Source organism: Dendrobates tinctorius, unplaced genomic scaffold (genome assembly GCF_039654945.1).
Source record: "Dendrobates tinctorius isolate UK_male_01 unplaced genomic scaffold, ASM3965494v1 ptg000005l, whole genome shotgun sequence".
Lineage (NCBI taxonomy): Eukaryota > Metazoa > Chordata > Amphibia > Anura > Dendrobatidae > Dendrobates > Dendrobates tinctorius.
In genome coordinates this window covers 5,732,651-5,749,170 of record NW_027361673.1, presented here as the reverse complement: position 1 = coordinate 5,749,170, position 16,520 = coordinate 5,732,651, and the positions used below count along the sequence as shown (strand labels likewise).

Genomic DNA, 16,520 nt, shown 5'->3' with positions numbered 1-16,520 from the left:
AGAAAGCCGGCAGGGGCTTCCAAAAGACATCTATACTCACCCTCCGTCACTGTATCTCCATCCCTACATCTCTGTCCCAGCGCTGGCAGCTTCTTCCTGTGTTCAGCAGTCACATGGTACCCCTCATTAAATTAATGAATATGCACATGTCTCCACTCCCATAGGTGTAGAGCGCATATTCATTACATTAATGAGCGGTACCACGTGACTGCTGAGCACAGGTGCAAGGAAGAGCTGATGGCACGGGACAGAGATGCATGGCAGGGATGCACAAGGAGGGTGAGTAGGACGAGGGTTGTGAGCTATGAAGGGGTTGTGAGCCATGCTGGGGGATTGTGAGCAATGCGGGGGGTGTGAGCCATGCAGGGGGATTGTGAGCCATGCTGAGGGGTTGTGAGCCATGCAGGGGGTGTGAGCCATGCAAACAACAGGGGAAGCCACAAATAGCAGGACAGGACAAGGGGAGCCACATATAGCAGGACAAGATGGGGGGAGTCACACAGAGCAGGACAGGATGGGGCAGCCACGCATAGCAGTCAGTACAGGGGCAGCCACACATAGCAGGACAGGGATTGGGAGACAGTGCATACCCGGGTTATACTCGAGTCAATAAGCTTACCCAGTTTTCCGTGGCAAAATTCGGTGCCTCGGCTTATACTCGGGTCAGCTTATACTCGAGTATATACGGTATTTCTAACAAACCTAAAAATGAGAGAGACAGAAAAACAGGTATATGCACAAAAACTGTGCCCACGGAACTTCATGTCATGGGCTTTTATGGCCAAGCAGATGTATGTAAGCCTTACATCACAAAGCACAAAGCCAGGCATTGGAAAAAGTGCTTTAAAGCACTTTAGAGCAGTGGAAATGTGCTCTGTGGAATTTGGCATCACTCTTCTGTATCTGGCAGTCTTATGAAAAAGTCTGAGTTTTGCAAATGCCAGCAGAATTTTACAATACCTGCTTGAATGCATTTTTCTAACTGTAAAGTAGAAGAGTATGGGGTGGCCTTAACCCCATAGTTCCAGTGAAGTGAAATCTTAATGTTTCAGCATATCAAGACATGTTGGAAAACTTTGTGGGAACAATTTGGCAAGGCCCTTTTCTGTTTCAGCATAACTGTGACCCAGTGCACAAAGCAAGGTTCATAAAGGCATGGTTGTGTAATTGTGTGGAACAATTTGATTGGCCTGCAAAAGCACTGATCTTAACACCATTGGAGACCTTTGAGATGAACTAGAAGAGACTTTGTGAGCCAGACCGTTATCCAACATCAGTGCATGACCTCGTAAATGGTCATCTGGATGATTCTGAAAAAATCATTATTTCAATGCAAACTATGTAAGAGGGATTTCTAGGATGATAAAACTATTATTCTGCCTATGCAGAAACAGCACCACACCTGTTTCTGGTTTATGTCTGTTAATTATGCTGAGCTTAATTTCCTAACAAACAGGTAATCTCCACATGTATTCAGGCTGGCTAGCAGCCGTAAATCATGCAGCTACAGTGACAGAAACTAAATCTCTGAGCACATCCAAATACTCGGAGATCACCCAAGCATGCTCGGGAAATCTCGAGTAACGAGTATACTCGCTCATCACTAGGTAAAACCTATCTGAATGGCTGAGATGGGAATCTCATCTCTATGCAGCAGCCACAGGTAGACAGGACTACGTTACACTACACTGCTTCTGTAATGCCTTTAGATATGAACTGGAGTTAAAGGGGTTGTTTGGCCTTAGATTACAAGCACTATTCACTCAAGCACTATTCACTCTGAAGATTCTCCGGTGCCAGGGTGGGTGGGTGGTTCTGTGACCTCAAAGTATGCGATTTTAATTCCTCTGGTTACATTCTGACTAGACTGTGTCTGGCCTCGCTCAATACACTTGTATCGAGTGAGGCGGCCCATCTAGTTGGCTTGTGATCCCATGTATGCAAATCACATACTTGCAGTCATACTCCCCGTACCGACACTGGATAATCCTTTCAGTGCGCAGTGCTTGCAATGTGAGAATTCACAAGTCCGCAGTCAAATAGAGTGAATGAAGACTTGTAGCCTAAATCCGGACAACCCCTTTAAGGAAACATAGTAACACAGCAAGCGTCATAATTTTTAGAATTGAGAGTTTTGGCTGGCATGAATGCTTCTGGCTGACACAAAAATAAAATACAAATACTCCCATCTTCATGAATGACTGAGATGAGAATATTCCTTATATAAAAGATGTTTTTTCACTTGCTGCTAGAAAGAAAACTGATCTTCAGCAGAACTGTGTGCTCTACTTTCTAAATAAACATATTGTCTATTAAATTACAGCAAATCAAATAAAGAACAGAAAAGAAAAGCACAGTAGGTGTTTTGATGTTTCGTGTTTATTTTATTCCTTTTGAAATATTTTTTTCTCCATTGATGGTTACAGTTATTGTATTATATTAATAAAGTGCTAATTTTTGGCTTGTGCTAAACAAAAGTAATTCATTATCATAATTATCATCATAACTATGATTGAAGAAGCTTGCAGTTTGACATTGGCAGTAAAAAGTACATACCTAAAATAGCCAAAACCATTCCATCTTTTAAAACTTCCATAGAACCTGAGCACACCAAGTAAATTGCCTGCAATGCATCTCCCTGCCGGAGTAGGTACTCTCCAGGAGCACAGAAGGAGGTTTTGATATGCAGAGACAAGGACCTGAGGCAACCGCGGCTAGCGCTCTCAAAAAGGGATAGTTGGAGAATCTCCTTGTTTAAGTGCATGGTTATATCTGAACGTAGCTCATCTGGAAATTCTTTCAGGAGCTGTCAAATACAGACAAGGAATTAATGCTGCTAGAAATATATTTTTATAGTTCAGAATCATAGAAGCTTTAAACCATTTAGCTTTTCAACAAATCTCACCTTAGCAGCTTTAGACACAGGAAAATGTGCCATTACTCATAAATAAATTTTTGCACAGGCATTGTATAAAAAACTCTAAATTCTGTAACATTCATACATACAATAGACCTATTTTATATAATATAATATGCTATTTAACACAGATTATGGTTATAAAATATCAAATGTGTTAAAATAATCCAATAATCCCCAAATTTTATATTAAAAATATTAGGGTGATTTCTAAAAACTGGAAATTTATTAACCAATAGAAAAACTTCTAGAAAGTATATTATAAAGCTATTGTGGCAACACTGAGTTTATTCTTAATTATGCCAGATGTATAATCAGTAGGCACGGGGACATGAGCTATTTTTTGTATGAATCTGAACTTTGACTCTTCTTGCAGATTGAATTGATTTTTATGAATTGTTGAATGGCTGCTGTTTACCTATTGCATCAGTCCTTGCAGGTTATTGTCCTACTATTCATGGGAAACAAAGACACAGTATAATTGAACAATCAATGTTTATTAATATGTTGATTATTGTATCAGTCCATGTAACTTGTTGTTCTGCAAAAATTGAAGGATAAACCATGCAAGTTATTTGACCACTCGACCAATGAGATATGAACTCCACCCACCTTTCCCCAATCCTGTGGAAAAATGCCTGAATAAGAGCTGTGAACTATAAAAGGAAAATTTGTCTCTGTCTTCCAGAATTCTAAACACAGCAACATGGCTCCAATCGGAGGAATACAGATTAGACACTCTACAGGATGTCAGCTTAAGGAACCACGGCCCTAGCTAGAAGAATACAGACCTGCTCCACTGACCATCACTGAACCCTTAGAGATGTTTAGAGAATCCAGGTTGGGACAATCAGGTAACCTGGCCACATATCTCAATGTTGTCTGTCAGCTTCCGAAGCTTGCCATTACCTCTTCTCTATGAGTGCCAACCAAAAGCGGGATACCACTAGTTGAGGTAGTTGGCCCTGGAAACCTTGAAGTCACAGATGTATTAATCCCTGGCAGGACAGCGGTAGGGTGAGACTCTGTCATTTGCATCATTTTATGTACTTGCTGTGTCTATGCTATATGTTATTGTCTATTGGTGGTTCAATAAAGTATTGCCACACTGTGTTACCCTCACTCTGTGCTGTCTGATTAATAATCTGCCCATGGGAAAGCAGTATGGGAGTTCAGTAGGATAAGCCTTTGTCCCTGTGCTCTTTCTAAAGAAAGCCAGGCCAGTCACTGACCCTCGTGTCTCCACAGCTACTATTGAGCATTAAAGAATGTGTATTTGCACTTTTAAAAAACTGTTAATATGTTATAGAGATTTGTCAGAAGTTAGGATCAATAGTGATTTGTAGAGGAAGATGCACTCAGAAGAGCAAAACTATCCTCTGAGACTAAAGATAAACTTAAAGGGGTTACCTGGGACTAGATTTTTTTAAAATATGGGCCTAAGAACTTACAGGCAGGCAGTTGCTAACTACCTTCTTGTTCTGACTGCTGCCAATCTCTGTTGGCTCAGAGTGGTGGCTGCTCCAGCAGGGGATCTAGCAGCTTCCGCTCTGTTCACAAGACATGCTGATTGACAGTTTTCTAACTTCAAAATCATAAGTAAAAATATTTAAATATCTTAATTGCAGAAAATAATTTAAAGTACCTCATGAGAATCTATCCCATTATTGACAGACCAGTTGGTCTGGAAATATTCAAGCATTCTCTGCTTCAGTTGTTGTGGAAGGTGATGTACCCGTATGAAATCCTTCAGATCCTTAGTTCTTGTATGATATAGGGACCATCTGGAGTAGAGTCGTTGGATTATAGCTGTTACATTACCAAATACCAAGGCATGCATCAAAGCTGTACAAGAGAATTAAAAGAAAGTAAGCAACAAGGTACATTAGAAAAATATGTACGCAAAAAAGGGTCTGAAAGTTACTTTATCTAAAATCTACAACATTCTATAAAACAGGATGATATACTAACTCTTTTAATGTACTGTAATCTAGCCTTGTTGCAAACTAAAAATTTATGGATCTCTAAAATCAACTGCGTATAAACTACAGTATTTTGTACTTCAGTGTAAAGGTCTTGTGCTAGTTGTTTATAATGAAAACTTTCTTTGAAATTATTCACTATGCCATGGTAATATAACAATGTTCATTATTAATGTAGATCAACAAATGTCACATTTTTCTGTATTATATGTAAAATAAAAAAAATCTTAATAGGACTAGAAATGGATGAATTTATTCAAGTAAAATCTATATTCGCCAGAACACAGATTTTTTTGTTTGCTCAACATGAATTCAGCAAAATCAAAGCTAACTGCATCCACCATTTTGATAAAAACAAAGACCTCCCCAAAATACCTCACCTCTCACCTGTCTTGGCACTTGTGCTTCCTCCAGTGCTTGTTGATCACCATATGGTCCTCTAATGACCTTTCCTTTCAGCAGTCATGTCTTCACTTTTAGAACAGGACTTCCAGTTGCGATCAAGTCTCCTATGTCCCTGCATGTTCTAACCTTGTGAGGTCACGACATGTCCCTCAGAAATTATGACCTACCATGACCTGCAAAGTTTGGATGAAGCTGGAAGTCCTTTTCTGGAGTGAAGGCAATGGCATCCAGAGGTCATGAAACACCATGTAAAGGCTATGTTTCCATACACGGTGACTTCTGTGTCCTGGTTGTGGCCAGAAGTCCTGTTCTAGAATGAAAACATCAGTGCAGAGGCAGCGAAGGTGCCACAACAGGTAAGTTACAGGTGACATTTATTCTATTCTATGATCTTGAGAGATCCCAGGGCCTAATAGATAAGGATGAGGGCACACATGGAAGTTCAGGTTCCAGTGCCTGACCCAAACTTTATTCTAAAATTCGGTTTGGGTACCGATTACTGTACCCGAACTTGAACCAGAACCCACACCTTATTGAAAACAATGGGGTTCCTAAATATTGAGCTGGAAAATTCTATTTCTCTCTTTCCCTCCCCGGAATTCCGAACATTGCAACGCACTTCCAGGAAAAGTTTGTGTTTGGCATTCAGCACCGGACACTAACTGTGCAGTACGAATCCTGAACTTTAAAGTTCAGGTTCTCTCATCTCTACTCATAGGGAACATTCAATTCATGGACAATAATTTTTCTACAAACCAAATTTCTAGGAAAAATCTTTGAGATTTTGCAAATTCAAATCTAATCAGATGCAGTCATCTTTAGAAAGGATCTTAACATACCCATTCTTACCAGCCACCTCCAGGCAGGTATATCCAAGGGCCTAAGAACCATGTCTACTTGAGGCTGTGTTGTAGTTCATTGTATAGCAAATGGCTAGAAACATTACCATGCAGTCAAAATCAGTGAAGAGTCAGAAGCAACTACACATGGTGAAAAATGTTGATTCTATATTCTAGATTCTAGATTGGGAACCCCACTGGGGACAGTGCCAATAATGTTTGTAAAGCGCTGTGGAATTAATGGTGCTACATAAATGAATAAAATAAATATAGCTAGTTACACATGTGGTCAAAATTGTTGGTACCCCTTGTTTAATGACAGAAAAAAACCCAATGGTGACAGAAGTAACTTGAATCTGACAAAAGTAATAATAAATCAAAAATCTATGAAAATGAACAAATGAAAGTCAGACATTGCTTTTCAACCATGCTTCCACAGAATTAAAAAAAAAATAAAACTCATGAAGTAAGCCTGGACAGAAATTATGGTACCCTTAACTTTATATTTTTTTGCACATCCTTTTGAGATAATCAAGTGATTCCAGTAACTGTAAATGAGATTCCTGCACCCATTGACAGGTATTTTGGCCCACTCCTCAAGAGCAAACGGATCCAGTTGTCTTGTGTTTGAAGGTTGCCTTTTCCAGACGGTATGTTTCAGTTCTTTCCAAAGATGCTCAATAGGATTTAGGTCAGGGCTCATAGAAGGCCACTTCAGAATAGTCCAATGTTTTACTCTTAGCCATTCTTGGGTGTTTTTAGCTGTGCGTTTTGGGTCATTATCCTGTTGCAAGACCCATGACCTGCTACTGAGATCAATCTTTCTAACACTGGGCAGCACTTTCTCTCTTGAATCACTTGATTGTCTTGAGATTTCATTGTACCCTGCACAGATTCTAAACACCCTGTGCCAGATGAAGCAAAGCAGCCCCAGAACATAACAAAGCCTCCTCCATGTTTCACAGTAGGGACAGTGTTCTTTTCTTGATATACTTTGCTTCTGTCTGTGAAAGTAGAGCTGATGTGCCTTGCCAAGAAGTTCCATTTTTGTTTCATCTGTCCATATGGCATTCTCCCAGAAGCTTTGTGGCTTGTCAACATGTAGTTTGGCAAATTCCAATCTGGCTTTTTTATGATTTTTTTCAACAATGGTGTCCTCCTTGGTCATCTCCCATGAAGTCCACTTTGGCTCATACAAGGACGGATGGTGCGATCTGACACTGATATTCCTTGAGCTTGAAGCTCACCTTTAATCTGTTTAGAAGTTTTTCTGGGCTCTTTTTTACCATTCGTATTATCCGTCTCTTTGATTTGTCATCAATTTTCCTTCTTCAGCCATGTCCAGGTTGGTTGGCTACAGTCCCATGGAGCTTAAATTTCTGACTAATACTGTATGTGCAACTGTAGTCACAAGAGCATCAAGCTGCTTGGAGATGGTCTTATAACTTTTACCTTTTACATGTTTGTCTATAATTTTATTTCTAATCTCCTGAGACAACTTTTTCCTTCGCTTCCTCTGGTCCATGTTGAGTGTGATACACACCATGTCACAAACAGCACAGTGAGTATCTGTAGCCCTCTATACAGGTCCACTCACTGATTCCAAGATTTTAGACACCTGTGATGCAAATTAGTGGGCACACCTTGATTTAAAATGTCCATTTTGTCACAATATTTTCAGGGGTACCATCATTTCTGTCCAGGCCTATTTCAGAAGTTTTATTTTTAAAAAAGAAATGTGGAAGCATGGTTGAAAAGCAATGCCTTGCTTTAATTTTCATAGATTTTTGATTTATTATTACTTTTGTCAGATTCAAGTTATTTCTGTCACCATTGTGGGTTTTTCTGTCATTAAACAAGGGGTACCAACAATTTTGACCACATGTGTAACTAGCTATATTTATTTTATTCATTTATGTAGCACCATTAATTCCACAGCGCTTTACAAACATTATTGGCACTGTCCCCAGTGGGGTTCCCAATCTAGAATCTATTTCAGAATGTCTTTGGAATGTCGGAGGAAACTGGAGTACCAGGAGGAAACCCACGCAAACATGGGGAGAACATACAAACTCCTTGCAGATGTTGTCTTTGGTGGTATTTGAACTCTGGACCCCAGTGCTGCAAGGCTGCAGTGCTAACAACTGAGCCACCGTTCTGCCCAGCTATTACTTTATATGTTAGAAAATCAACTTTCTTAGGCAATGTTCAAATGTATGTTGGAAGCACTTGTTAGAGTCTTTGTTGTAGATGAACTCTGAGATTTTTAGTTTACATTTTTCACAATTTGTATATATTCCATTTAAATATAGGTCAGTCTTAAAACATTCAGGTTACAATGTGTTAACCTGTCAGTCAGTCTTGGTTTTCGTCTCTGTCATGCTATGATATAGAATTCTTTACATAATTTAACAAGATTAAGGTAAATAGCTTGCTGTGACATGCTAAACAGCAATATAAAATTATCAAAACATGTTGTGTATTGCTATTCTGCTAATTAACCTTTAATGTGTGTCTGTGTGAACGCATGAATAATCATATTGCATAATTTAGATCTGTTGACTCAAATAAAGAAAATTGATAATTGGATGAATAAATAAATGGATACTAATTAACATACTTTTACACATGGAACATTAATAAAACTCCATACTAAGCAGGCCTCCTTAAAGGGAATCTGTCACCCCCTGGATGATTTTGATCTATTACTATGGGAATACAGGTAATAGAGTGGTTAAAGCAGTCTTACCTGTATGTCTCATAGCTGTGGTGAAGATCTTGCAAAAGTAATTTATAATGTTATATGCTGATGATTCTCTTCCAGGCTTTGAGGCATGCGTTGCCTGCAAGAAATCACTGAACTTTTTCCCACACTCCTGAATTCACCTCAGGTCAGCCAGGGACTCCGCACAGCCTCACTGACTACCGCTGATGTCACTGAGGCTGCGCGGAGTCCCCGGATGACCTGAGGTGAACTGACAGTGTGAGAAAAAGTTCAGAAACTTTCCCATACTTATTAGTTCATCTCCAATCAGCCGGGGCACCTGCCCAGACATGATTTAATTCATTCTGCAGTGGTTTACAGTGGGGTCAGTAGCATTAGCACTGGTCCCTGTTGTAAACTAGCTAACCCCTTGTGATGGATTGCAGCAGGGGACCTGACTGTTGTTTTTTTATTTTATTTTTTTACAGAACAAGGGCTTTTTTTTGGATTAGCAGAACAATAAATGTGGTCAAAAACTTTGATTATTTCATTAAAAGGATTTTTAATTAATGTGTGTGTGTGTGTGTGTCTTTTTTAACCCTTTACTATTCTAGGGTTAATAATGGATAGGTGTCTTATTGACACCTCTCCATTATTAACCCGGCTTAATGTCACCTTTCAATAGCAAGGTGACATTAACCCATTATTATTAACCCATTAGCCACCACTAAAGGCAATGGGAATAGAGAGGCTAAGTGCCAGAAAAGGCGCATCTTATAGAAATTTATGTTCCCATTTTTCAGTATATTATATGGTAAGATGAATTGTGTATTCAAAACTATAATTGTCCTGCAAAAATCAAGCCCAAATATGGCAATGTCAATGCAAAAGGATAGGCTGTTCTCAAAGGGGTTTTAATATCATATATGGAAAATGTTTTGTGCACACAATTCATGGTATGCGCATTTATTTATGGTTTTGTCTTCTTAGATTACATAGTACATGTGCTTGGAATCCACATTTATACTATAAAAGTAAGACATGGTACAGGCAAAATTTTCATGTAAATTGCTCAGTGTCTGCATTCATAAAATTGTGATTAACTATTTTTTCCATGATACTAATATTACCTCCAATTAACATGATACAAATAGAAAAGATCTTCTCAGCATCAGTATTAGCGGAAACATTTCCAAACCCAACACTAGTTAGACTGCTTAGTGTGAAATATAATGATGCGATATATGTACTTCGGATGGTAGGACCACCTTGCGTATTATTGCTATAAAAAGGGGATTCCAGTCTTTTTCCCAGTTCATGTAGCCAACCTGACAAAATAAATAAAAAACATATTAAAAAAATATATTTACATTCACATGACATTTACGTGACATTTCTTTAAAAAATTACAACCGAGTTTTTCAAACCATTCAAACCATCCACATTCTTACCCTCACATCAACATCTACACCCAAAATATTGTTTTCATCCATTCAAACATAAAGAAAATAATTTATAATTTAACTCATATATGCAACAACAAATATGGAATAAAAAAACGCTGGCAATGCTACTGCACTCAAGATCCAGTGAAGACAGAAACAAATTAAAAATGATATGCCATTGATGAGTGCCTCTTTTCCAGTTTATTATCACATATCCATACTCTCACATATGCAGTTATCTCCTATTCATGGAACTGAGTAAAACACTGATTGTTGGGGATCTGACTACTTGGAATGTCAGTTATCCCAAGAACTGGTTCGGTAACTTGCAGTAGAGTCCCATCTTGAAAAGACCAGAGATATGCATGCTCCTTCTCTGCTCCATTTATTATCTATGTGACAGCCAGAGAAAGTCATAAATATGAATAAGGGAAAATCTACTAACCAGGGCATCACCCCGAGTTAAAAATCTGGAATGTTGAACCATTACCTTGATTTAATTTTTATTAATGCAGGAAGTGAAAGTCTATGGCCTCTTTCACACATCCGTTTTTCGCCGTCAGGTGCGATCTGGCTATTTTTAGTAAAACCGGATCCGGTGAAATGCAATGCCAGATCCGGTTTTCCCCCATTGACTTGTATTAGCGCCAGATCGCACCGGATGGCCATGCAGTTGTTCCGGTTTTGACCTGATCCGGCAATCTGTCTCAATCCGGCGTCTGGAAAAAACGGCAACTGTAACGTTTTTTGTCTCTGGCGAAAAAGCCGGAACCGCCGGATACGGCGCTTCCGGCTTTTTCACACAATGAAAGTCTATGAGCGCCGCAATGCGCCGGATCCGGCCAAAGCCAGATCCGGTGGCCGGATCCGGTTTTTTGGTCTGAGCATGCTCAGTAGCCCTGCCCACAGCAAACATATATAAAACCATGACAGTGGGACCCTCAGCCACAACCAATATGCCACCCAAGAGAGAAGCCAGCCGCAGGAGAAGGCAGGAGAGTACTGCACCACCAGCACCACCCCAAATGGAGCCAAGGGACCTTGCTGAACAGGCGGAGGGGAGTCCACCAGCAGACGACAGACAGTAATTATTACATCCCCCATTCCTCAAAACTAGGGCCATGGAATATCAATATATTCATTGGCCCTTTGTTTCTCTTTATTCACCAGCAGAAGCCACCCTATAGAAGCAGCAGCACCAGCAGCAGCAGCACCAGCAACAGGAACGGAGTCTGCCCAGCAGCAGGACACCACATCTTCTTCTGGGAGCCCTCCCTCGCATCGTCAGCATCTGGAATATATGTCTATTCATTGGCTTTTTTTTTCAAAACAGGAATCACAAGCTGAAGAGGATCTCCCAGAAGAAGAACGAAGGGGTGGACAGATACCTGGAGTGGGCTCGCAATTGGTAAGTTTCCTGCATCAATAGGAGAAACACAACATCACACTACACACAACACATAGAAAACAATTTAGTACAGACATCACACAGCAAACAACAGATATGCCTACACCCAAGCACATAACTTATTTTTTTTTCTTTTCTAGTCTTCCCAATCTGGTGCTCGGCGAAGGGGTCCTTGCAGTGCCTCCCAGGGTCGTTGGTGTCAGCGACGCGGCGGTCACCATCGTGTAAGTATAATATTTTTGTTAGTTTTTTTTAGCGTGGAGGCTAATTTTATTTTTTTTCTCTTTTTCTTTAACTGGCATCACAGCATGCTCCCGACTCTGACGGTGAGGAGGGGGGGATTGACGTGGACCTCTTCATCGATCTGGTCAGAGAAAGGGAGCCGCTATGGAATATGACGGACCACCGCCATGCTGATCTTATTGTGACCCGACGGCTCTGGGAGGAAATCTGTTCACTCCTCGTGGACCGTTGGGAGGACCTCGAAACTCGGGCCCAGATTCAAGAGCGTAAGTATATACAGTTCCGGTTGCTTGATGTAAAGCAGTTTCCCGAACTCCAGTCCTCGTGGTCCCCACGGGTCATGTTTTCAGGATTTCCTTTTGAGCAACACTATGGAAATCCTGAAAACATGACCCGTGGGGACCACGAGGACTGGAGTTTGTGAAACACTGATGTTGTATACTAACCACTTTGTGCTTTCCCGTTTCAGGGGAGAGAATTGTGAAGCGGTGGCGGTCTATGAGGGATCGTTTCAAAAAGGAGTTCAACAAAGAGATGCGGGCCCCGAGTGGATCTGGAGGACGCAGGAGCAAGTACAAGTATGCACGAGCCCTGTCGTTCCTCTGGGAAACAATGGTCACCAGAAGGTAAATATTACACACCCCACGTAAAAAAATAATGTTTACATGTCTAAATTTTTTTTTCAGCCAGGGCCATGCCATGTTACTATATTAATTGTATTTTTTTCTCTTTATTCCACAGCACAGTGACCAGCACTCAGGAGCCTGCACGGTTGGACCCTTCTGAGGCGATCCCTGAGGAGACCGCCACCGAGGGACACTTCGACCACCCTGGCACATCTGCACCTTCCCAGCCATCCCTCACATTAGGTCCATCTCTCCCATCCACCAGCGCAGGAGCATCGTGGCCGCCTACATTACATGAATCCACTGGTGAGGAGATCGCTTTCCCTTTACCCCATCCTTCTGCCGCTGCCACCTCTAGTACACTTGCAGGTACTGGGCAGCAGCGGCAGAGGCGTCAGGAAAAGAGCTATGTGCCAGAGTTCTTGCATCTGAATGCATTTTTCAGAACTGTCTAAAAGTCTTGTCAGAGCAAAACTCCGCAGGCTTTCAGTAGATCAACTCCGCCACTCTGGAGTTGAAGACACTTCTGCAAACCATGCATTCAGAAGCAAGATCTTCGCCAAACCACACCTTTTCCAGGTCTGTTGTGGAGCGCATGGAAACGCTCTCTCCTAGCCAGCAGATGCATGTAATGCATTTGTGCCACGCTGCTCTACTGCAGGTTACCTCCCAACCTCCACCTACCCCAGTAGTTCCTCCACCTGCACCCCTTCCAACCACTGTCCCTCCTCCCCCTCCTATTCCATACCAGCAACCTCCCCAGTAACAGCCACCTCCCCAGTACCAGCCATCTCCCCAGTACCAGCCATCTCCCCACTTCCAGCAACCTGCCCCGTACCAAACTCATTCCCCGTACCAAACTCCTTCACCGTACCACTTCACAACCACATCATCTGCTACTCCAGTCCCTGCTCAACCCTCTACTCTACCACCCACCACCTGTTCTGCCTCCCACTTGTCCACCCAGTCTCTTGCTTTTTCCACACCTTCACCTCTAACTCTTCCTTCCCCACCACGATTCCAGTCCTTTCTCCACATTCCCAGCGTCGAAGTGTCCCGCAGCCCCTCCAGCAGTATTTCCACCCCACACTACACAAATTTATGAATGTGTGTGTAAAATAGAAATTACAACTTTTCTTGTTTTCAAGCTTTATTAAAAATTTACACAAAGTTGATTAAAAAAATGGCTCAATAAAAGTTTGAGTTTTGGATTACAAATGTTGTCTGTCATTTATTTCTGCGGCGAAATATGTTTAAACAAAAGGTAAAATACTGGGTAGGGAAAAGGTAAAAATTATTGGTTATACTAAACCAGGTACATAACTTTGGGTAAAAGGTAAATAAATTTTACCCTTTGGCCACAGTTGTGTCCCTGGTTGTGTTTTAGGCAAAGTATTTCACCTTTTAGCCAAAGTTGTGTAGCTTGTTGGGGATTACCTAACAATGTACACAACTTTTGTTAAAAGGTGAAATACTTTGCCTAAAACACAACCAGGTACACAACTGTGGCCAAAAGGTAAAAATTGTTAAACCACAACAAGATAGACAACTTTGGTTGGCAAAGGTATACTGTTGGTACAGAAGGTACATGACTTTGGTTAAGGGCAGAAAGGTATCAAACTCTTTCATCCTGCCAGTGTATTCTTCCTTGAGGTGACAAAAAGTATTGTGCAAAATTGTCCCTCATTCGTGAAACCGTCACAGAACTTCTATTGGTAATGTTCTGGTAATCTTGCAAAGTGGTTTCTTCAGAGGTGTCCTCAATGGAAATGGGTTCCTTGCACATAACAAAATTGTGCAGGACCATGCAAGCTTTGCTCACCTCGTCCACAGTTTCAGTCTTGAGGTTGATCGCAGTCAATAGGACACGCCATTTGGCTGTCAGAATACCAAAGGCGCATTCAACCATTCTTCTTGCTCTTGTGAGGCGGTAATTGAAAATGCGTTTTGCTGTTGTCAATCCCCTGCTAGAGTACGGTTTCAAAAGGTGTTCTGCCAGCTGGAAGGCTTCGTCCCCTACACAGACAAAAGGCATAGGTGGCCCAGATGTTTGCGGCAGCGGTCTAGGGGGTGGGAACTGGATGGTGTTTCCATACAGTCTACGGCCCATGGCAGACAGTTTGAAAACTTGAGAGTCATTGGAGCGGCCATAGGCCCCAATATCAACAGCAATGGCCATGAGGACAATGGAAAAATATTTCTTGTAACTGAAATATTCCGATCCCGATCCTGCTGGCTTTACAATGCGGATATGTTTCCCTTCCACAGCGCTCAAGCAATTCAGAAACTGACATATCTGTAGAAACTTGTCAGCAATTTCAATCCACCTCTCTGTTGTGGGCTCTGGTACGAACTCATCAACTAAAGAGTCCCACAGTGCACGGCATGTGTACTTCACAATTCCAGATATGGTGGAAATCCCAAGTCTGTACTGGAAATGGAGTGATGAAAGGGATTCTCCAGTTGCATTGAATCTGTGGGGAATTAAAAAAAGAAAAATTAGTTCAAAATCACAGCATACCACAACTCAGCTATAACACTTGGAGATACATACTACCACCAACAAGATTCCAGTGAAAGTGTGCTCTGAAGCGAGCAGATCCAATAAATGTGGCTTACCTTAGAGTCACCATCAGACGCTCTGTTGGTGAAATGGAGAAGCGGCAATAGGTGTCCGATCTACTTATGAGGTCTGCAATGCGCTCCACCAAGTAATCAAAACTCTCCATTTTCATCCGAACATATGCAAAAAATTCTCCGGGTTTTGTCTAAGGTCCATGCAGAGTGTAGAATATACCCCACGCGTAATTCTCTTAGCTGTGATGGGGTGGATCCACAAACTGCGTCGACGTCGCTGATGCATGATGCACTGCTGTCTCGCTCTCTCCTTCTCCAGAACAATCACTCTCAAACGATTCGCCTCCGCTGTAAAATCCACCAAATTCTTCAAAATGTTTCCTATCACAACATCCATCTTTGCCAGTCACTTGCTCTTCTCTCCAACCTGCACTTTCTCCTCTACAACCTGTCAAAGATGGGCTGTAGGAACACGGTATATATAGGTTTTCAGTAGCCAATCCCGTTTGGAAGCCCACAAGGGGCGTTTTTAAAAACCGGATCCGTCGTAATCCGTCGAAAAACGGATGGAAAAACGGATGAAACGGATCTGATTTTTGGGCGGTTGAGTAAGACGGATTCGGCAGAAAACCGGATACATCACATCCGGTTTTACATAACATTTGACGGATCCGGCGCTCCGTCGCGACGCCGGATCGCGCCTGACGGCAAAACACGGATGTGTGAAAGTAGCCTAAGTGATTCACACTCTCCAGAGTACAGTGCAGATGATACTTAAAGGGAAGGTTAAAAAGAACCTGCCATCAGTATAAAGCATGTTAAACTAAAGATATTGGCATAAAGGCACTGCTATACTGATTTAATAGGTACCTTCAGTATAGATATCCATAGCCTGGTTATTCTTTAATGATCATTAGAAGTTTTGGTGCAATAAGCTGTTTGTCCATCAGGGTGGGACTGTGTGTAGAATCTTTGTCTCTGCCACGACCTCTGGTGTGCATATCTTCATATGGTTTAAAATTCTGCTTTGGCACCATCCTAACCGTAGGCTGCGCTTTCACACATTCATCTTGCAATGTGCTTTAGGAAAATGGCTCCAATGTCGATGCCTTGCACAGATTTAGATCTTGGATCAATGACAATCTCGGATCTCAATCGGTGCCAATTTAATGAAGACCTACGGGAGGTCAATGTCCGCATACGCCAACACTGAAGCCTGCAGCCAAATCAATCTACCCAAGGAAGGCACTGACGTGAAATTTGAAACAGTATGAAGAAATGACCACCAGAGACAGCTAAGGGGATGTGGTAGAGATGGAGATAGAGACCCTACTCACAGTCCCACCCCGATGCACGAACAGCTTATTGCACCCA

General features: G+C 41.6%; 1 protein-coding gene across 1 annotated transcript in view; it reads right to left on the bottom strand.

Annotated features, from left to right (window-relative positions):
• KCNH8 (potassium voltage-gated channel subfamily H member 8) overlaps positions 1–16,520 on the bottom strand; it is a 534,349-nt gene that overhangs the window by 102,105 nt on the left and 415,724 nt on the right. Inside the window, 3 exon segments of the mRNA XM_073568115.1 lie at positions 2,557–2,806; positions 4,563–4,762; positions 9,978–10,175. Of these exon segments, the coding sequence (XP_073424216.1) occupies positions 2,557–2,806; positions 4,563–4,762; positions 9,978–10,175 (648 nt within the window).